Source organism: Rhipicephalus sanguineus, chromosome 3 (assembly GCF_013339695.2).
Source record: "Rhipicephalus sanguineus isolate Rsan-2018 chromosome 3, BIME_Rsan_1.4, whole genome shotgun sequence".
Lineage (NCBI taxonomy): Eukaryota > Metazoa > Arthropoda > Arachnida > Ixodida > Ixodidae > Rhipicephalus > Rhipicephalus sanguineus.
This window is the reverse complement of record NC_051178.1, coordinates 141,471,021-141,492,069: the sequence shown is the minus strand read 5'-3', so window position 1 is coordinate 141,492,069 and position 21,049 is coordinate 141,471,021. Positions and strand designations below refer to the sequence as shown.

Sequence of the window (21,049 nt, the reverse complement as noted above, 5' to 3'; positions counted from 1 at the left end):
TGGGTGTCAGGTGGCGCTGGCATTAAGGCACCCTAAACACAGTACCACAGAACGCTTATACAGTACCTCCCGCATTCGAGGCGAGACGCTTTACCACTTTACCACTGTTCGATTGGGTACCCACCTAACATAAACAACATAAGTCTATATGCGGCGCTGACTCATCTTGAGAAGGTGGCCTTTTCTTTTCGCTCGTCTGTCTTTCACCCCCTCCCCGCCCCAACCGTCCTACCCTGTATGTGCCACTAACAGTCCCGACTGAATGGGCCCAATACGCTGAGGGGATTACATGCCTTTAACATCAACCATTCGTGACATGCCAAGACAACCTAATGTTCTTTACCTCCCGAAACATGGTAAACAAGCGTCATTGCATTCCGCACAGTACGATTGCTGCAGTCTGGATCGAACCTGCGTCCTTGAGCGTGTGACCTCGGCGTGTGACCGGCGTAGGCAAAGCACTGCTTGCTCCACTAATAAGAGTGTTCAGGAATCTTAACCACTAAGGGCAAAAAGAAACCGAAGAAGAATCGCAACTTTAACCTGGCCCACATTGCATTTCTTCCAATTTCGACCTCCGTGAGGCCGTTGTGGAAAAAAATGCAGTCACCCTTGCAACAAAGCCAAGGCGCGCGTACTGTAAACTTTTATTGAGTGGCGACAAATGCAAACTGCAATTTCTCGAAAACGCACACGTGAACGTGCTACAAAAACACAACAGGAAGGCAAGACACCGGAGATGCTGCAGTGCGTAAGCACATGTACAGTCGGCCATAAAAGTTTACAGGACACGAATTTGCAAAAAAAAAAAAAAAAAAAAGCTGAATTCCTGCTAAGCCTGCCCACACTGTCACAAACTCAATATGAAGTTATAACCTGTTTCTACAATGATCCGCCGATGTTGAAGCGCCAGGCCTTAAGAAAGCAGGAATTCACACTTCGGGGGGAAACAGTTTCCCGTAAACTTTTGCGGATGAGTGTACGTGCCCGCGCGATAGTGCAACCATAAAAGAAAAAGGTGAACTGGCAGAAAATAAGAAAAAGAAGTCTCCTTTTTTTTTCCGGGAGACAAGAGCGCACGTGGTACATGTAACCAGACACGCCTAAACAGAACAGGCTAGTGCTTCGATCATTATCCAGCTGAAGATATGCATAGTTTGTAATTGCAAATCTCGCTCCTATAGTCCCATGAGGAAAGTGCAGCAGCCGCGGATTTGCGGCGTGCGTCAAAAGGCAGTTGGGAAAAGAAAAAAAAAAAAAAAGAAAAGAAGAAGCCGCGTAACAGGCAAGCGGCAGAGAGAAGCGCGGCAGCATGAGATAACAGTCTCCAAGCGAGAATGCAAATGCAACTGCGATACACAGTAACAGAAGCAACACGGGGCTACACTTTTTCCGCATCACTGCTATCACGACATGATCCACACAGACAGCAGACAATTCACTTACAGACCAAAACGACACACACACACATACATGACAACGTGCCCATAAAAACAAATGAAAAGCATGCGCGTAAACCAGGGGGCGAAAGCCTTGTGGAAAAGTGTGTCAAGGAAAAGAACCCAGCAGCCAATATGAAACTAGATAAAACAATTTTGCAAATATACCACATACTGCGTGTAGGATCAAAACGGAGATGCCAATCTTCAAGTTCTTTCTGATAGGCGTGTGGGTATGTGCCTAGTGGAAATAAGAGCGAAGAGCTATGCGAAAGCACCAACACAGCTGCAGCCAGGGACGAATGTCTGCATCCAAAACTGACGCAGGGCAATGGCTGCAGACCGTGGTGTAAACCCCTGGGAGGACTCGTGGTCCCAGCAATCGTGGTCCACGAGGCTCCTTTCCTGGCTAAACACGCATGTTCCAGTTTAAAAAATAGGCAGTAGCCCGATGAACCACAGTGAGAATGGGCACAGTGTCTTATGAATGTGCTGTAAACACTGACGCTAGCCTGCTTTACACAGCTTGTAGGGTGGGACTTCCTGGTACCCTTGAAACAGGCAGATACCAGTGACTGCAGCACATGCATAAAGCTCCCTTCCAGCATTGTCACAAGAGGCTTACATGCATTTGAACCCGGATATATTGAACTAAAATCGCAAAAGAGCTTGACATACTGACAAGTTGCAATAGAAAATCGCCTACACTCAAACCTCATTATAACGAAGTTACATATTAAACGAAAATACCTTATATCTGAAAATTCGTTATAAACGTATATCCCTAACACTGCATGTATTGAAAGACTATTCTTCATTTACTTCATTATGATATTTCATTACATCCATGCTCGTTATATCGAGGTTATCTGAAGCTTATCTGAAAACTCTGCACGTCTCGGATGGTCTCCAGAGGTTGTGAAAAGCAGAATAGAAGTTTTTTACTGACATTTGTTGTTTATGCCGGCTTCCCTGAAAAATGCACATATCTGACCGGAAGCTGTTGGAAGGCTTCTGAATCAGCATGGCACCATGCTTTCAGATAATGACTGCAGGTGGTTTGCTTTTCTTGCATGGTGGTTAGCTCTCTTAGCTATCGTAGTTATTCTTCACATTGTACGGTTGTGTCACATAGAAGCTTCTTAAAGCAAATCCATGATCGCAAAGTGCAAATAAAATTAATGCTGCATGAGCCACCCATTTTTTGAGACATGCTTTAGTTCATTCTTGCTCCATGCCTTCCACTGCCCTTCAGATTCAGGTCTCCAGCTTGACAGCACCTGCTAAAACGATGATTTTATCAGCATGAATATTTCCTATCACACAAGTGATCTCTGTTAGCAAAATTTCACGTCCAGGCAGTGCACTACAGTGCACCATCTAGATATATTGATTGTGGAGCTGAGAGTTCAATGTGGACGTAGCAGAAAGCTTCACTTTCACATCAAATTTTGTAAATTGGTCATGGGAGGTGCGCCTCTCTGAACTGGACTTGGGAAGCCAATTGGCGACCCTTGACCAAGCCCAGTGAGCCGCAATTGCCAGTGAGGCCCTGGATGAGGGCCTCACTGGCACCCACAGTAACCAGGGAGCCTTATGTTAAGTTGTTTTTCTCTCTCTCACTATGAAAATGTTAGAACTTTCTGGCCTAGCGAATCACTCTATACATCCGGGTTCAACTGCACTTGAAATAGGTGACACAGGCAGGACGTATGGGGGCAAGCACATCTCGGAGACACTAGCATTCTTCAACACGCACACACAGAGCATGGCTAACTTGCACACAGTAACACAGCAAACACACAGTGCAACTTGCGTCCAGCATGGTTATCGTACAGTTTACAAAAAAAAGTCAAAAAGATACTATGGCAACTACACTGTTTCATTGTGCATGGCATAACATAGGCAAATAAATGCACTGCGTTGACCCTCACTGTTGCGAGAGCCACATTATTAAGCAAACGCTATCTATACAAGTGTCACATATGTAAGACACAGGCCAAATAAGGCGTCATCACAAAGCTACACTTTTGTTCCTGAGCCTAAGTGGTACTCTCATATGCTATGCATTATACTTGCAAGGCAGCTGCATACACTAACAGCCAAGCTTTTAAATGTGCTCGTGGTTTCAGGCTGAAGGTATTAACAATGCTGCAAATAAACATTACTTCCAACATATTAAACTAAAAATAAGATCAAAATGCTTATCTGACATGAAACTCGCTGAATAAACAGGATTTTATAGCCTAGAAACAATTTAATCAAAGTTGCAACTAAAAGCAAACTGCCCAAATAGAAAACTGGCAGCACACATATAGCACAAGAATAACAGTGACATCTCCAAAGTGTCCACATTAAAAGTGAGCCTGAAGGTGTGCACACTTACCATCTTAACTTTTCCTGAATGTTGTTTCCCATGTTTCAGGGTGACTTGAAAACATTTAAAAGGTAACCAAAGAAAAGAAAATCAAAATAAGTGATACTCTGAAAGCACAATGTGCAAAAGTGCAATGAACGATGCTATCATACGGCCCAGCTTTGGCCTCATGTACAAACTTTTAATGCAATGGATTGCAATCCCAACATTCTCATCGATATGATAAATGATGATGCTTTCCAGCATGATACACTGACCTGAAAGATGTAGAACTTCCCAATGCACGGCGACTACTTTAAAAAACAGCAAACTAAACTTTTGACAACGAGCGGTAAGCTCTGCTCTATGTTTTCATACAAATAAATTTTACTGAAGCATGCTGTAAAACCTAGAAATAATGACACAAGCTTCCTTTCAGCTTTGCTGCTACAGTGCAGATCATTTATACTGCACTTTATGCCAAGCTATTCTAACTCTAAGGGCATCCAGAGATCGCCAACGCAACTTCACGCCTGGTGCAGCCTGTCTGAATTACCTGAAATAGCACATGCCGAAACGATGTTTGTGCATCAAAACAAGTTGTATCGCATCACCCCATGCCCCGGTTCATCGCATTTACCCGCAAACACAACTTTTATTGTCGGGACTGTACACCTCAATTACTAAGTAGTTAGGTGCTTATGGATCACATCACCACATTCATGCTCACTCACTCCACCACTACAATGAATGTTACTGAAAAATGGTCAAACAGCAGCAGTTCACAGCTCCCAGAGTGTAAACATATACGTAGATATACGCTGCCACACAAAAGTGGAAAACGATGTGTACAACACTGTTTATCCCAACATTTGTGCACTAACAGGTTGTGTTTTCCAGGCCCTTTATCTACCGGCATTGCTCTCTTTGGTTGATGCTGCCAAACTTTAACATAAAGCCCCTCCGTGACATTCTCCACTAGCCAAGTTAATTACAGCCAACGTGCCTCCCTCCATGGCACTCTCTTCTTATTTTGCTTGCAAGTTTCAGCACAGAACAAAAGTGAGTCATGTTTTGAGTCAGACACTCAAGATGCAGGAGGTCAGGGAGTGAGCAAACACTTTGTGTAAAACCAGCTCCAGTGACACCTGGAGATTAACACTGGTTAGCAGAGTGATCAAAGGAGCACCAACTTGAGAGGCTTTATCTTAACTGGCTCTCACACATGTCAACATCACAAGAGAGCAATGCTTATGTAACTTAACTGGAATACCATAGTTTGAGTGAAAGAACACCCCAAAATTGTGTAAGAAAAGCAAAATATGAAGCACCCCCTTTTGCTGAATCATAACCAATCCACTCCCCTGAACTTATCAGACATTTTGTGCACATTCACTGGTGCCAGCATTCTCAAGCTCCTCTTCCTTCTTTTAATAAGACCACACTGTGCAGCGAATAATGCCAGCAGACACTTTCCAGGAACCCCCCAGTCTCTCTTGGACACCACTCTGTCCTGCCGGGCCACCATTGGCAACATTGCTTGGCAATCTCATGGCGAGTCAGCGTCGGTGTTGGAAGTATCGGTGCGCGCCCTTTTCCTGGATGGCGTCTCGTCATCCAGGGGGAGACCGCTACGTCCGGCATCGCGCTTCTTTGAGCTGCTCTGCTGCAAGATAACAGAAACACTTTATATCAACAGCCAGAATAGCACAAAAACCTTTGCAATGCAAGGTTTCGTGTGAAAAAAAGCAGGCACATAACACACATAAAAAAAGAAAAACCCCTCCCACTCGTTCCTTTCTCTCACACCTGTCTTTTACGCATCTACAAGCACCTGTACATCTGTACGAACAGCTGAAATGGTGTACTGAGATGCAAGGACAGCAACAATGCTGCTGTTCCCTTTCAGAGACATAGTCAACGTGTACACAGGATCCGCCTGATTTTCATCTCGTCAGCTCTAACCCTACAGTTTCACTGGGTGTCACCTTTTTCTCTATGCTGAAGCAGAAGAGCATTTTAGACAAATGCGGATGATCTCGGGATACTTAGACCCCCCCCCTCCCCAATAAGGTGTATTCCCCCGCGCGGTGCACATGTGCCCTGTAAGCAGGCTTCCCCAGGGGATACGGGATAAGCTGAGGCGGTGCCAGTCCTTTTGCGGTGGAGCAACCTGGGGGCAAAAATACGCGGGGCCATGAGAAACAGCTTTTCTTCCTCTTGGACTGGGTCGCGCGGGCAAGAGCAGACCGCACTAAATGAGGGAGCTCCGCAGGGGTGATCCTGTGGACCGCTTCTCATTCCCCAAATACGCCTGTGTTCATAAAGCCCAACCCACGAACAACATACGCCCTGAGTTTCTGGCAAAGACAAACTTTACTCTGTTGTTAAATTGGTATGATGAGAAAAACAGTGTTGATTCCTCAGTATGTGCTGTAGATTGCATAATCTGGCTAATCGGCTTGCTATGTAAAAAGGTGCAAATAAATGCCCTTTTTTTTGGTTTGCACAACAGTTCATTGTGTATTTGTTCACTGAGCACGTGGGAGCCCACAGTGTTCATGCCAAACATGGAACAAACAAGACCAGCCAAGGCACAAAAATGACTAAACTCTTTATGTGACAATGGGACATATGCATCCCAGTGCAATGACCCCTATACAGTTGCAAAACAAAACAAAAGGGGGCAATCTCCCAAGTCGCCGGATCTGCACTACAGGGCTGTTTCTAACAGGAAGAAGTAAGCGTATTGACCTTTCCGCTACTTGCGCCCATGTTTGTGGGCATAAGCAAATTACACAAGTGCTAACTGCTCAGTGTCACTGAAAACTCGTGCCTTTGTCACCTAGATTGTCCTTCACCCATACTCCAAGAGTGAGTAGAAGTCAACTATAGTGGCTAGTGTGCAAACAAAAGTAAATGGCAGCAAGCAGCGAGCACAGAGCGTGGCTGCTGAGGCTTAACTACTTAGAAACTTCTGCAATTAATATTTCTTTTGCATACATAGCAATGTGAACAAAAGTTATGCTATTGGGCTTTGGGAATCATTTAAGAAATATTTAAAGCACTGGAAGCCAGAATATGCATTCATCGGGGCTGCTTTTGGAATTTTGGCAACTAATATCCCAGTTTGTTGACACCCATTTTTATTCCTTGAAAATGAAATTTTAGTTGCAATGCTTTCTTCTTTGCACTTGAGGAACCATTTGAAATATAATATTTTGCAAACTGCATTTCTTTTTCTTGCCTACATTTATTCTGGTAGTGAAGAGGTTAAAGCGTGACTGCCCACATTGACCCTCATCACACTCCAGAGTTAAAGGCAGATGATCTGGCATCCGGGTAAGTCAGGAATGTTCGTGGAGAAGACAAGCTTGTCAACAAGAGGCCCATTCCGACGCTTTGCTTGGAGGAAACCCGCTCAGACTCTTTAGGAAACCTGTGTCTTAACGAAGAAAGGTGCCTTCACCTCCTTACCCGCCTCCCACTATGAACCAGAGTGAGAATGTGTGACGCAAGGCTTTCTTCTCCCTCTGCTAGACCACGTGACTCAACCCAGTCGGTTGAGAGGACTGGACACTCAGGACTTTTGTGATTGGCCCAGGGGGATAGCTCTATTATATTAGAACCATATTGTGGGGGTGCTATCACCCCCTGTAAAGCCGTTTGCGCCTCATGGCGCTGTACTCGCGCGGGTTAGGGTTAGCGCGGTGGCGCTGGCAGCGCCGCCTGCGGGAGAAGCTCTGCACGCGGACAGAAAACAGCAGCGAACCTCTTTGGGGTTTGGTAGCGTGCATGGACAGACATCTCCCGCGGTGGGTCCGTGGGGGCAATACCGCGGCTCATTTCCTGCAGGCCCCTCGTGGTGAGTCGAACATCGGCGACGCCACATTCATGGTGCACTGTATGTCTTATGTTGTCTTGGGTGTGTGCTATGTTTTCCGGGTATTGTATTGGCATTCTATAAGGTTACTAGCGGGTTACTAGTTGTGTATCGGATTCGGCGGCGAGTTCATCGTATTTAAAAGTGTTTGATAAATGTAAACATTTTGGTTGCCCGGACGGTGTGAACTGTGTCCGTGTGTTCCGAGAGCGGCAATGTCTAAAGACCCCTCAATATTTAAACGGGATGCTGCACGAAAAAGGGCTGAAAGTCAGCTGGGACTCAAGTGCCAGCTCTGAACTCTTTAACTTGTAATCCCATGTATTTTCTATAACTTTTTTCTTGCTTGATATATGCTGCAAGTTAAACAGTTTTTTGACAACTCCTTGTTTCATCTTTGCCCGACCTTCATCATGGTCTTTGGCTGCCCATGGCCAGCGCCACTGCTCCAGCACGCTACCACTTGGAACTACAAGTGGCTAGCTTGTGAGACAAGCACCCTGGGTCCGCAGCAACTTATAGAGCTTTTCAAGTCTTAGCTAGATACAAGATTGGGCTAATTGGTAACGCGTGATATTAGTGTGCATGTCCCCATATCAAAGATTCAGTTGGAAGTTAACGCTTGTATGTGCACCTCCGTGGTCTTTCATCCAAAAGTTTTTTTGAGCTTTACCTAATATCATACAAGTTCTCTTGCAGTAAAACCCACACATGACGAACACAGGCATATGTACTTACAGTCTATATAGAACAGCTGCAATACTCACTGAAAATTCCCATACAAATGCATAGCTCGGTAGTAGGCATGCACCAAGTATGCTCCCCGCCTATTTCGATATCAATGCTACAACTCTGCTAGTGAAATTTTCCTAACAGTACTGCAGTTCCTTCTAATGTCGTTGAAAGCACACACACCGACCAAACAGCGTTATTTCTGTGTATGCTACCAAACAGGGCACTGAAATTGAAGGGAATTACATGCTATGGAGGATAAATGAGCAAGGTGTGCGTATCAAAATGTAAAGCAAGGGCCTTATCCAGACTCCATAATGATAAGTTTTCTTTGTTATGCTTCACTGAAACGCACGCATGTAATGCGGTGAAGCATGCAAACATCAGTAGGCGCAGTCGCATAATCAAGCATACTGCCCATGCCTTACATCTATATTGTAATAATAATAATTGTTGGGGTTCAACATTCCAAAACCACGGTATGATTATGAGAGATGCCGTAGTAAAGGGCTCAGGAAATTTCAACCACCTGGGGTTCTTCAACGTGCGCCTAAATCTAAGTACACGGGCCTCAAGCATTCTCCCCTCCATCGAAAATGCAGGCTGCCGCGGCCGGGATATGATATTCATATCTATGATATTCAATCACCAACATATCAAACTGTTTAGAGACCTCCTCCTCCAAGTTCGATTGTTCTAAAATTGGGAGCTTGGCCACATCCACATTGATCCACCATACAAATACAACGCAAACAGATAACTGCGAAAACCACTTTTATGAAAATCAAGTGTTTTCAGTGGGGAATAATTCCAGGATCTTCACGGGCCTTGAAAACACAATTATAATTTTTTGGGGCTTTGAAGGGTTTCAAAGGAACTGTATGCGCCCTGCTAAATGGCCAGCCCATACTAAGACTTGAAGCTAGTGGAGGTGGCAGCACTAATGCCAAGTGGTCCTTCAATGCTAAAACAGCGATATTTGTACTGGTCAACAGAATTTAGGAGATTTGCTATTTGTAAGAGGTAAATGTCTACCTCCCATATATTTCTACCATTCACAATTCAGTCATAATAGTTACGAAAGGCTGCGAGACTGTATCAGACACTACTACGTCAGTAGGACCTGCAAACTACGACTACTTTGTGGCAGTGTGGTTTTCCTTACAAGTCTAGCATGCATGCAAGCATTCACGATGCTCTAAGCTATTGCAGAGTTGATGCTTACAGGGTTTCAAACACCAATGGTGAAACACTGCTAGGGGGTCATATTTACATCACATTCTTCCAGTGCAACTGACATACTGGCACGCTCTCATGTTCCTGTCCCACAGTTGGCCATGATGTACCCATGCTTTTTGCCTCTCACTCCACAGAGCTCAGTGCCTTTATAAATGCTGATTTGTTAAACCCTTCCAGATTTTCATCTCTTCTTTGGTTTGCCCACTTTGTCTTTTTCTAGTGGCTGCAGAACACACCACATTAGGGGCGTGGTTTTGTCACGGGGCGTGCACATGCTTACGCAGAAAGGAACTGCTGCGTTCATTTTTTAAAATCAGTGAGAGGTTGACTGCACAGGGGGTGCATCCACTACAAAAAAAAAAAAAAACTGAACGCTGAACCAGTTAAAGGCATGCATCTTACCTTTTTGTCCCACTGCTGGTGGAGGTATCGCAGCAGGATGTTGGTCTTTTCAGTTGTGATCACTGAAACGGCATTTTGACAGCGCATACCACGTATAAGAATTCATGTCCTATTCAAAGCACACGAATTTTTAGTGAATAATCAACCAAAAAAATATTTATTGAATGTATGTATGTGCCAAGGACAAGTTGCATGCACATAATCAAGGCTTGGAGTGCACAGTATTTATTGACAAGCAATTCCAATTCTAGAAAGTTAACTTTTTTTTTAAAGGCGCAAATTTAAGTATTCGCTAGAGCCGATTGCAACTGCAGAATGAAGGTTGACATATGTTCATGGTCAACAAGTAACACCAAGAAATGCGCAAGAGAAAGGCTTATTTAGCATAGAATAGACTTTATTTACATTTCCTTCATGCAGAAAACACTCAAAGGAACAAAGAAGTGGAGGCCAAGATTGAATTACTGAATTTACTTCCTCGTCCATAATTATCATGGCGTCAGACACATGTCATAGTTATCATGACATTTCTGCATATGGACAGTTCTTGTGCAAACGAAATTCCCTATGTATGCCTGGCTGAGCGTTATCTTTCTTCAGCGACAATCAACTATCTACACAAATATGCTACCAAAACTAACATTAACAAAATCATTACCTCAAAATTGTATTTTTCATATTAATAATACATTTTCCTTAGAACAACTTCTAGCCTGTGACTGCTACTACTATTGAGGTGGGCCCAGTGAAAGCTCAAGTAGCCAATAGCAGCCATGGCTGCTTGGCAGACCATATTGCCTTTAGTACACCAAGTCTCAGCACCAAAAGAGTGCCACAGTTTCTTACCCTGATCAGATGGGTGGTCACGAGTGGGAAGGTACACTGATGGCCTTCGCACCTTTAATGGAGAGTAAAATGGGAGAGCTTACAACAACACCAGTACTAGACATTGGCCGCCAAGTAAAAGGTCATCAAGCATGAGAAGAAAATGCTGAACAAGTCAACATTATTCACACGAATAAAGAATAAGTATTATGGACAGTACATAGATAATACTGATACACAAACACATGCACGCGTACGCTATCAACAAGCAAAACCTAGTCAACCTCGGTTAACTTGACCTTCATGGGACATCCAAATGCAGTTTGAATCATGCAAAGTTTAAATAAACAGGAAGCTTAGAGGAATAAAACCAAAACATGCAGTCTTTAGTCTCTTGTCCCGGTGTAAGCAGCGAACACCACTATCCTGCTCAGGCGCAGGCACTTTTAGGTACTTCGTTTGAATGTGGTCAAATGAGAAGAGATGTCTAATTATTGTGGCATGTAAAGTGTATCATTGAAGGGGTCAATTGCAGCTGCAACAAAAGGCAAGGGCAAGTTGCGTAAATTAGACCGCACGGACACAGTTTTTGAAAGCGATACTAAAGTTGCAAAGCAATATTTTCCACCTACAAGTGTCAAACAGGGTCACAGAACAGCTGTCTGCACTCTTTGCAGCACATATTTTTTTTTTTAAAGTGACTGCACCAATATGGAAAGTTAGGTAACTGGCCAAGAAAGAGATTGTCTTAAAAAAAGATACAAGCTAACAAGTGTGAATGCAATGCAAATACACGTCAAGCTGCTCCTTTAAGATTATCTGCTTTCTGCTCGTAATAAGGCTTCTGATATTAAGAGTTCAAATCAGTGTGTGCACACAAGAGTGTCCATCTATAAGCATGTGATAGGCTCTACTAAGCACCAAGAGAAGCCTAATTGGCAAGTTCAGCAACTCTAGTAGCAACTCGCATCCTAGAAACATATAAGTTCACAATGCTGGCAAATTAACTGCAAGAATTATCAAATGATTTGGCCTTGCACTATCACTCTCAAGCCTCCTCGTCAACTCCGATATCAGGGCAACAGCCATGGTAAAACAGCAATAATGTGTTCGATCCTGAACTGCAGTGAATTACTTTTTGAAGTGCAAAGTTGGAAACTAAAATAGATGCAGCAGGACACTGCAGTCAGAGTGACAACAATTCCTAATACGACACTTCCTCAACCTTGAGAATTTCATTTATTTTATTGGTACAACACAAAACTCACCGATGCAGCTAAATTACAATCAGAATTTATCTGAACAGAGCTTGTGCATGTGACAGAAATGTGCCAAATCAATGCCACACTCTGACTCTCCCCACAGTAATTGGCAAAAATTTATGCAGACCATTGCTTCTTCTGTGCTTACAGTGGTTCTGCAGGATGAGTCTGCTTGGAAGCGGGTGAAGTTGTTCTCGTTGTAAGAAGGCAGGCCCTTCAGGAACTCTGCTGTAGACTGAAGCAAAGAACACCCACAGCATATAGGTTAGCCCCTCAAGTCAGTGATGGGCTAGTTTCATGTACATACAACATGGCATAAAATCAGACAATAGAGAGTTTCGCAATTGGGTTTGTAGGGTTTATGTTGCTTGGGTACGCATGCTATTTTCAAGATATAATGTGCACACACAAGAGGTTAGTGTTTGATGCATGCACAGTGGTGACAAATGCTAGCGCAAAGCTTTGGGCACCCTAGTCTAAAACTACCTAATCATAGATAAACACAAGGACATGTGCCCGTCCTCGTCGTTTTCCACATAACTGTTGTAAGCTTGCATTATAAAGGATAAAGGTGCATGCCGTAAATATAACAAGAGTTACATATTTTGTTATTAAAGACAATAAACAGTGCAAAGAGGGGAACTCTGTAAAAGACAGCGAGTGCAGGACAGTGCGATATACATGATTTATTCTGCCCATTGCAGCATATGTACCTCAAAGGAAAAGAAAGAAAGGGGAACAATACTGGAGAGCCATCAGCACTGCATACTGTGTCTTCGTCACTGTCACATCTTCGTACTGTTTCACTCCTATATCTGACAGGAGGACATGCCTAGTCCTTGATTGCTTTCCAAGATAATTTTACAAATCCTTCATGCCTCTGAGCTTTGAATACATGTGAGCCATCTAAAGGTGCCAACGCACTGCATGTCTTTTGGAGGTGGCAACTGTCAGAAATATCCTCGAATGCTTGAAAACACTGGACTTGCCTTCTAGTATAGCATGATGACTAGTGTGCCGCAGCAAAGAGAACAGCAAAACGTAAAATTAAACGGCTGCTCGCATATGTATTTTGCACACTTCATGAACTACGACCAACATGAAAGGGAATGCACACAACCTGTGTGGACCAAACACTTTACTGCAATTTTCCCCACCCCCTCAGTCCCCCTTAGACACACACTCCTCCACATTCGTACATATTAGAAAGACACACCACATTTCAATGCTTTCTGTAGCATAGCAATTTTTCTTACATGCAGCTGATTCTTAAATCTCAATAAGTCTAGTCTCGCAAGCAGTTTTCAAAAGCTTAATAGCTATGGCCTCTATTCATGTTATGCTTTTAACCCACTCGTCATGTCCATTCCTAACCATGTCGGCCGTGTCTACAGATTACGGCCCCACCCTTTTATGATGACTAGCGCGGCTCGCATTCCCCGCCCCGCCCGTACTTGGAGGGATAAACGAAGACAGGTTCACGCCTCGTTTTATCCTCGTTTCCGGACTTCCTCGGAGGCGCAAACGCCGCAGCTTGCCAGAGACCGGGTCGATCAATTCTGTTTTTTTCCTGCCGCCCAAGGTACAGGTTAAACCCGCGCAACGCCAACAGATTACACACGCAACCAGTCGGTTCATGTCTTAACTGGGGATCACCGAAACTGAAGACCGAAAATTCTGCCCAAGGAGCGCTCCAGACGTCGCGCGATGAATGAGCCCACCTATCTTATCGCCGTAGCCGACGGCAACCGAGCACACAAGTGAACGAACGGACAGCAAGGCAAAGGAAGCATAAGAAGAAAAGTTAAAACCTCTCGCTCGCTTCTTTTAAGTGTTTATCAACTTCGGATGGCGAATGCGTGAGCAAGCAATTCAGCAAAACGTGCGAAGATATACCCGCGAGCGCGCATCATACGATACAGAGATGGCCGCCCTCGGGCAATGGTTTCGCAGGGCAGACACGTTTTACTCCACCGCATCAGCGCCGCACTGAAAAACGAAAGCACAGCTTCCCGTCGCGAAACGCAATCAGCTTTGAAGGCGTGCCCAGACTGGGAACAGAGTGATTCCAGTCATACGAGAAAAACAGCAGCCTACATCACGGTCGCAAGGTTGTGCGTCGCCGCCACGCTGGTTTCCAGACGCATCCAACACGTCGAACTTAGCAGTAGCCATCACACTGACTGCCCGGTGAATATGCGCAATACTAAGATGAATAATCAAACCGAAGTGATTATGAAAGGAATAAGTAAAGAGAGAACACATTCAAGCTGAGGGCTAATTCAAATGAAAAAAAGCTAACAACGTGAGCGTAGCACGTAGAACTACCATGCACGTCTCTCTTCCCTGACACGAAGGCAGAGGTAGGTAGGTAGGGCTAAAGCCTGCCTTCCAAGCCGTGAAAAGAAGCGATACAGACAGACAGTGTTGCCACTTACCATTTCTACGGTATGATGGTAAATGACAATGAGTCAATTGGTTTTCAGATGGATGGGTACCGTCGACGATTCGGCGCAGGAAAATTTGGCCCCCGCGAGTGACACTGTTGAGGTGGTCAGCACGTCGCTTTGGCTAAAGGAGCAATCGACGCGGGGTTTCGATTTATCGTCTACTTCTTCAATTAAGCGTGTAATGCTTGCCGCAATCAAACAAAGCCATAGAATAGGGATGTATCAATACATCGATATGCATTAAGATTCCTTTCCTTCGCGAATCGGACAGCTGCAACGGGCGCAATCAACTACAAACGCAACCAAATATCTAAACACTACTTGGATTGACTTGGATTCAAGCGTGGCGTTGCTGACGAAATCCGTAGAGACCTGTGGAGAGATGAGTGCACGCCGTGCACGCACCGTGGGGCCGTGGGTACGTGCGTGCGCGCAAGCTCCTTCCTAGAAGCTGTTACACGTTATTAAAAATTAAAAATGTACTACATATACTTAATAAACATTTTGTATTAAAGTGAAGCACAGTTGTTAACGTAGGAAATACTTTGCTTGCATAATCTCACATCATAAACCATCGTAATCGTGACTGGCTTCTTGCGAATGAAGTCATAAAGCAATCTAGCAGTTTAAGCAGTTCTTGTTTTCGCCAGCGCTGGTTTTTGTTTTGAAAGGTGCCTATTGTTGTGTGGCGCGAGATAGGCAATTGAAACTCGCGAAATGTATTGTTTGTATTGAAATAATTGCGCCTTTCAGCTCAGCAATGATTCGCACTGCACCAACTCACCGTTCGCAATCGAAGCCAACGTTGATGGACGCTTTGCGTGTTGCCTCTTGTGCAGCAGCCCCCGCAGCAGCGGTTGACAGCGCTAAATCTGAAGACGAGTTGTTCGCCGAACTCTACGTCTCCGCCAGTAAAAAACCAGGTGCGGAGAGTCCAGTTCCTCGCTTTCACTACAAGCTGCCCTCCGACGACAACGTCCTGTCGCAAAAATTGAGAGAGGAGTCTCGCGCGAGGTTTTTGGAGCGTCGTAACGCCGAACTCTTGGACCACGACGAGCTGAAGACGCTCATGGACGAATTGGCCAACGTGTCCTCTCCTCCGATCGTACACGAAAAGGCCATGCTCAACTACGTAGATTTCAAGAAAGTTTCTCAACGTTGCGGCGAAAAATGTCGGTCCTTCTTCACTGCCAAGGTGTTCGCTAAGCTTCTGCAAAAGGACCCGTACGGCCGAATATCCGTAGACGACTTCTTCAACTACGTCATGAAGAAAGTGTGGATGCAACAGACTCGTGTTAGCCTCTCTTTCTACGACTGCTTCAGGCCAAGGCTACCTGAGAGAGGCTGACCTGGAATCGTACATCAAGGATCTCATACCCACCCTGCCCCAGATTAACGGCATCGAGCAAACATTTCACTCTTTCTATGTGTGCACGGCCTGCGGAAGTTCTGCTTCTTTCTCGATCCCCTGCGAACTGGAAGGATAAAGATACAGGACATCCTGTGTTGCCCGTTCCTCGACGACCTCACAGAGCTTCGCAGCGACAAGCTGACCAGTACCGATTTGGACACAAACTGGTTTTCCGCCACATCGGCCCTCAAAGTTTACGGCGATTACCTGCACTTGGACAAGACGCATAACGGAATGTTAAGCAAGAGTGAGCTTGCCAGGTATGGCAAGGGAACGCTGACGCAGGCCTTCATCGACAGAGTCTTTCAGGAGTGCCAGACGTACGACGGGGACATTGACTACAAGACGTACCTCGATCTCGTCTTGGCTCTGGAAAACCGCAAAGAACCGCAGGCGCTGCAATTCTTCTTTCGAATCCTGGATATCAATGGCCGTGGTTACTTGGATGTCTTCTCACTGAACTACTTTTTCCGAGACATACAGGAGCAGATGAGAAAACATGAACAGGAACCGGTGAAGTTTGAGGACGTGAAAGACGAAATATTCGACATGGTGAAGCCGGAGGACCCGTGCAAAATTACCCTGAAGGACCTCATACGTTGTGGTAAAGGCAGCACAGTAGTCAGCATCCTCATAGACGTCAATGAATTCTGGGCCTATGATAACAGGGACACACTGGCTGCAGATGTCTGACTGCTACACTGCCAACATTCAGCTGACTTTCTCTGTGTATGTAGGACCTCACATGGCAACACCATGGACAGTACTGGTTACATGCCTGCCTGTTTCCACTTAAATGGCAACACCAGCCACAACATTGGCTCAGTAGTTACGGTGCTCGGCTGCTGACCCGAATCACACAAGTTTGATCTCGACCATGGTGGTTGCATTTTGGTGGAGGCGAAATGCTAGGATGTCGATGGACATCCTAGCATCAAAGAACCCAAGGTGGTTGAAGTTATCTGAAGTCCTCCTCTACGGCAACTCCCATAGCCCGAGTATCTTTGGGGCATTAAACCCCGACCAACCAAACTTATGTGTCAACATCTTCAGGCGCCATGTAATTGTCAGTTTACACATTTCACATGGTTCATGCATCCTCAGCATCAATACACTTATGCAAAAGTAATATTACTATGCACTATATTACTGCTCTCCTTTGATCATTTTTATTTGCTTACAATTGCTTTGTACAGAATGTGCCAATGCAGTCTTTGACTACGGCACTTACTTCAGTGCATCAAATTAATGCATGTAACTTTAACATACCTATAATCAACTTTTATGCATAATACAAGCATAAGAATGTATCAAATACATACCTGTGATGTCTGCACATAGTGCAGTGCACATACTTTAAGGAATAAGATTGTTCCGGTGTATTATGAATGTGTCCTGCAGCGTACTTGTCATAAAAGAAGGTACAGTGTGCCTTTGTTACTTAGCTCACTGCACAAACATTTTATCCGTTATCTTAGAATGGTCTCTTAAAGATGCACTGCAAAATAATTATATAGCAGCCAAGTACACATCCATTTGCATATGCTTACAAAAATATTGACATAAATTGGGAATACAGACATATCTCAAACATGCAACTACACATTTCACTTAGCATTGAGGTTAGGCATGTTTGTCTTTCATGCAAGACCTTGAGGCACGAATTATGTCAGATTTTCCATAAAAGTCAGATTTACAGAACTTTGTTTGGAGGCACTCTACAGTCTACTATAAGAAAAGCAAGGTGATATTGTGATCTGTGCATCCTTTAGCAATTCACCAAATTGGTGTGTGTAATTAAACATCTCATTACAGTCATTTGTGATGTGTTTTTGCTTAAGAGTAACCAAATCTTAAGCTTGAAGCACATGCCCAATTTATTATCATTTGCGTTGATACTCATACAAGAACTATACTTAGAATAACAGAGAGCTGAGCTAGTTGATAAGTCTTTTAGAATGGAAGAATTGTACTTTTGACGAAGCTGCCAGAACACGGCACATCAAACAACTAATCAAACTTGGTAGTGCAATATGCAGCGTACTGAAATTAAATGAAGACACTCTCAATATGCAGGATGTTCAATTCATCAAAAGCTCAAGGTTGGTTGCCTTTTTCATTACCACCAGTTGACAGAACTAGCAGAAAAAGGTTGTGTCCACTAGTGTGGACAACACGCCTAAAACCAATACAGATCAAATGAGTGCAAATGGCATGTTCTGTGAGAATGGTTAGCTCTGTTCCGTCTTGATGGTTCTCTGAAAGTATGCCTTCACATAGGGTGACAACAAAGTGTCAGTATGCTTGCCCTATCTTTCTCTTTTGAGTACCACAGATTCTCAGTAGTTCACTGCAATTTACATAGAAAACAATGAGCGATTTCATTCCTGTGGTTTATTGGCGATAGGTACTTTCTTTGACTTGATGTCAAAGGGAGCTTGGTGTTGCCACCAGTTTTTCATTTCTACACCATTCTTCTGCTCGTGGTAAGATCAGAACAGACATTAACAGCTTAGACAATTACAGTATAGATAACAAAACTTAAAAGCATGCCCATTTGGCCTTGGCTCATTTAGACTCTCACAAACTTGCCAAGGCACACACAGTATGTAAAGTATTGTTTTAAAAAAAACAAGAAAAACAAGTGTAAAGGGTCTTCATTTAGATTTGTGGGTTATGCTTCAAAAGCTATAGTATCCTTTGTGCTAAAGAAACTGGAAGGTTACTAATGGAGAAAACTAATATCAGATTTGCCGTTCCCAAATCTCACACCTAAATTTCAACTCTATCATGTCGCTTTGATGTGGTGGTGCAAGCACTGTAGTATTTTCAGCTGTCTAAACTTGTATCATTCAGAAGTTGCTGCAAAAAAGCACTAGCTTGAGTGCTTGCTTTCATTAGTACAGTATAGAACCCCGCTGATACGTTTTTGAAGGGACCGTAGGAAATAAACGTAAGAGACGGGAAACGTAAGAGCCGAAAAACAGGAAAAACGGCAAAATATTTAGTGGTACAGAATTTTATTTCAATTCTTACGAGCAGCACGAAAATTGGCGCGCTCAGCCGCGATCTAGTCGATGGATAGAAACGCGGAGCTTAGGACGGCCTTATCCACAGAAATGTAATCAACGTATGTGATTTTTTTAACACCAACAGCTGTAGGCATGAAAGAACTAAGCACACGCAATCACGACCGGCGCGGCGAGTCCGACCGCGAACCGCACGCACGACCATGCGAGCTCCAACCAGCTCGAACTCCTCCCGTTCTCCGACAAATAACGATGATGACGAGTCTACGCCAACGCGATGGCAGAAGTGAATGCCAATCTCGAAGGCCTTGCTTTCGCAAGCAATTACGTCATACACGCCATGTTTGTGCAATGCAAATCTCAGAGGCTATGCTTTTGTCAATAGTAAATGCCAATCTCGAAGGCCTTGCTTTCGCGAGCAGTTACGTCATAGACGCCATTTTTGCAATTTGAATCTCGAAGGCCATGCTTTTGTTTGCATCAATTGAAGGATTCTGTTGCTTGCGCCTCTCATGCGGCTAATATTACGGTCAAACGAGGCCAAGCTGCGTGAAAATGCACCATGGCCGCTCTCTTTGGTAGTCACTCGGTCGGCTCCGGGCGCACTTCGCGACGTATCATACGGGAACGGTCCGACAGTTACGACGTAACAGCGGGGTTCCCAATACATTGTATCCTATGGGAGCTATGCCGGGACCGGCGGAAAACGACGTAACAGCCGGGAAAACGCAGCAGTGAGGAACGTAACAGCGGGGTTCTACTTATTAGGATAATGTAATACTGTAAGGGCTGGGCAGGCCTTGTCGAGATGTGCCACAATAACCAAAATATGGAAAAAGTTACAACAAAATCTGTGATGTCATACTGACGTATCGGCACCAATTCGAGGTATAGAAGTGTAGCCTTTGCTTTCTCTTCCAATAATCAAAATTGTTTTGTATTAGAGTTTTGAAAAGAATACTATTGGGTCTAAATTGTTGCAATTTACTCTTTGGTCTTCCTTTCAACATAAGATACAGTCAAACCTAATTACTTTAATGAAGTAGTATTTGACATAAAGATAACTGTTATATGCAACATTCATTATAAGCAAATGCGCTGATATGGAATGGAATGGAAGAATTTTGTTTATGTCCTTCGGGGCGTGAACTAGCACGTAGCGGGCCACTCCCATGTCGCGACAGATAGGCCTAGCCTCTCCGCCACATCGCGTACTCGTTAGACTGCCCATAGTTGTACTTCCACTCCCATGTCGCGACAGATAGGCCTAGCCTCTCCGCCACATCGCGTACTCGTTGGACTGCCCATAGTTGTACTTCCAAATCCGGACTGCGTAGGGCAGCATCCAACTTGGACGACGTAACGCCTTCGTCACCCCATAACGCATGGCACCACCAGAGCATGTGTTCGAAGCTGGCAAAGTCTGAGCGAAGCGCGCAAGTGTCTGATGTCTGAATTTCAGGATAGATCCTGTGCAAAAGCGCAGGATATTCAAGAAAAAAATTGCGGTATCTACCAGAAAGGTTTTCTGTGGACTTTGAAGTCGATGTTGATAGCACATTGCGCCGATACATGGTACAGAAACAATTTACAGATGTATGCTTCGAACCATTACTGCATGCAATTGTGTGATCAGTAAGATCACACAAGATTACCACATCGGCTTGTCAGCTGAGATATTCATAATGTATGCATGTTTTGAATGGGCCATTTCTAAATAGAAAAGTTTTTCTTTCCTCCCTGCACTTCAGGTTGTGACTGCCTTCGTAGCATTGATAATTGATCTTTCGGACAACAAAGCAGCAGCATACGTTTTCAACTGTGCTGCTATGAATGTCTCTCCAGCCTGTGCATGTAGTCTTATGTTCAATTGGTTAGATGGGTACGAGTTTCCTGTGGCCGCTCATTTGCCACTCTTCTGGCATTGGCAGCCAAAGTTGTGGTTCGGACCAAGTGACCATGCCAGCAACATATAGTTCAGAACTTACATGTTTGCAACAGCACATGTACCGATGACATCC

At 44.3% G+C, this 21,049-nt stretch overlaps 2 protein-coding genes across 5 annotated transcripts; one reads left to right on the top strand and one right to left on the bottom strand.

Annotated features, from left to right (window-relative positions):
• Window positions 1-4,421: 4,421 nt before the first annotated feature.
• Window positions 4,422-14,928, bottom strand: LOC119387308 (DET1- and DDB1-associated protein 1). 4 transcript variants are annotated; one of them, XM_037654655.2, is made up of 5 exons: window positions 14,577-14,928; window positions 12,266-12,373; window positions 10,898-10,949; window positions 10,052-10,113; window positions 4,422-5,458 (listed from the first exon to the last, which is right to left on the bottom strand). In XM_037654655.2, the coding sequence occupies exons 1-5, from the start codon at window positions 14,577-14,579 to the stop codon at window positions 5,345-5,347; spliced, it is 339 nt and encodes a 112-aa protein (XP_037510583.1). In that variant the 5' UTR covers window positions 14,580-14,928; the 3' UTR covers window positions 4,422-5,344. The 4 variants fall into 4 exon arrangements, with proteins under 4 accessions (XP_037510583.1, XP_037510582.1, XP_037510586.1 ...); XM_037654654.2 differs by having other exon boundaries at window positions 4,422-5,461; window positions 14,577-14,924; XM_037654658.2 differs by having other exon boundaries at window positions 12,287-12,373; window positions 14,577-14,924.
• A 322-nt stretch (window positions 14,929-15,250) lies between these two features.
• On the top strand, window positions 15,251-18,050 carry LOC119387305 (serine/threonine-protein phosphatase 2A regulatory subunit B'' subunit gamma-like). Its single transcript, XM_037654650.2, is given in 3 exon segments — window positions 15,251-15,903; window positions 15,905-16,025; window positions 16,028-18,050. Coding segments are annotated over 3 exon segments (1,341 nt in total). The 5' UTR covers window positions 15,251-15,348; the 3' UTR covers window positions 16,693-18,050.
• Window positions 18,051-21,049: the final 2,999 nt, after the last annotated feature.

What these genes read in the sequence shown, in the direction of transcription:
- LOC119387308 (XM_037654654.2), bottom strand. An exon ending in TGACCACCCATCTGATCAGG is followed by an intron (nt 10,114 to 10,897) that starts GTAAGAAACTGT and finishes ATGCCGTTTCAG; the next exon opens with TGATCACAACTGAAAAGACC. An exon ending in ACCAGCAGTGGGACAAAAAG is followed by an intron (nt 5,462 to 10,051) that starts GTAAGATGCATG and finishes GTTATCTTGCAG; the next exon opens with CAGAGCAGCTCAAAGAAGCG.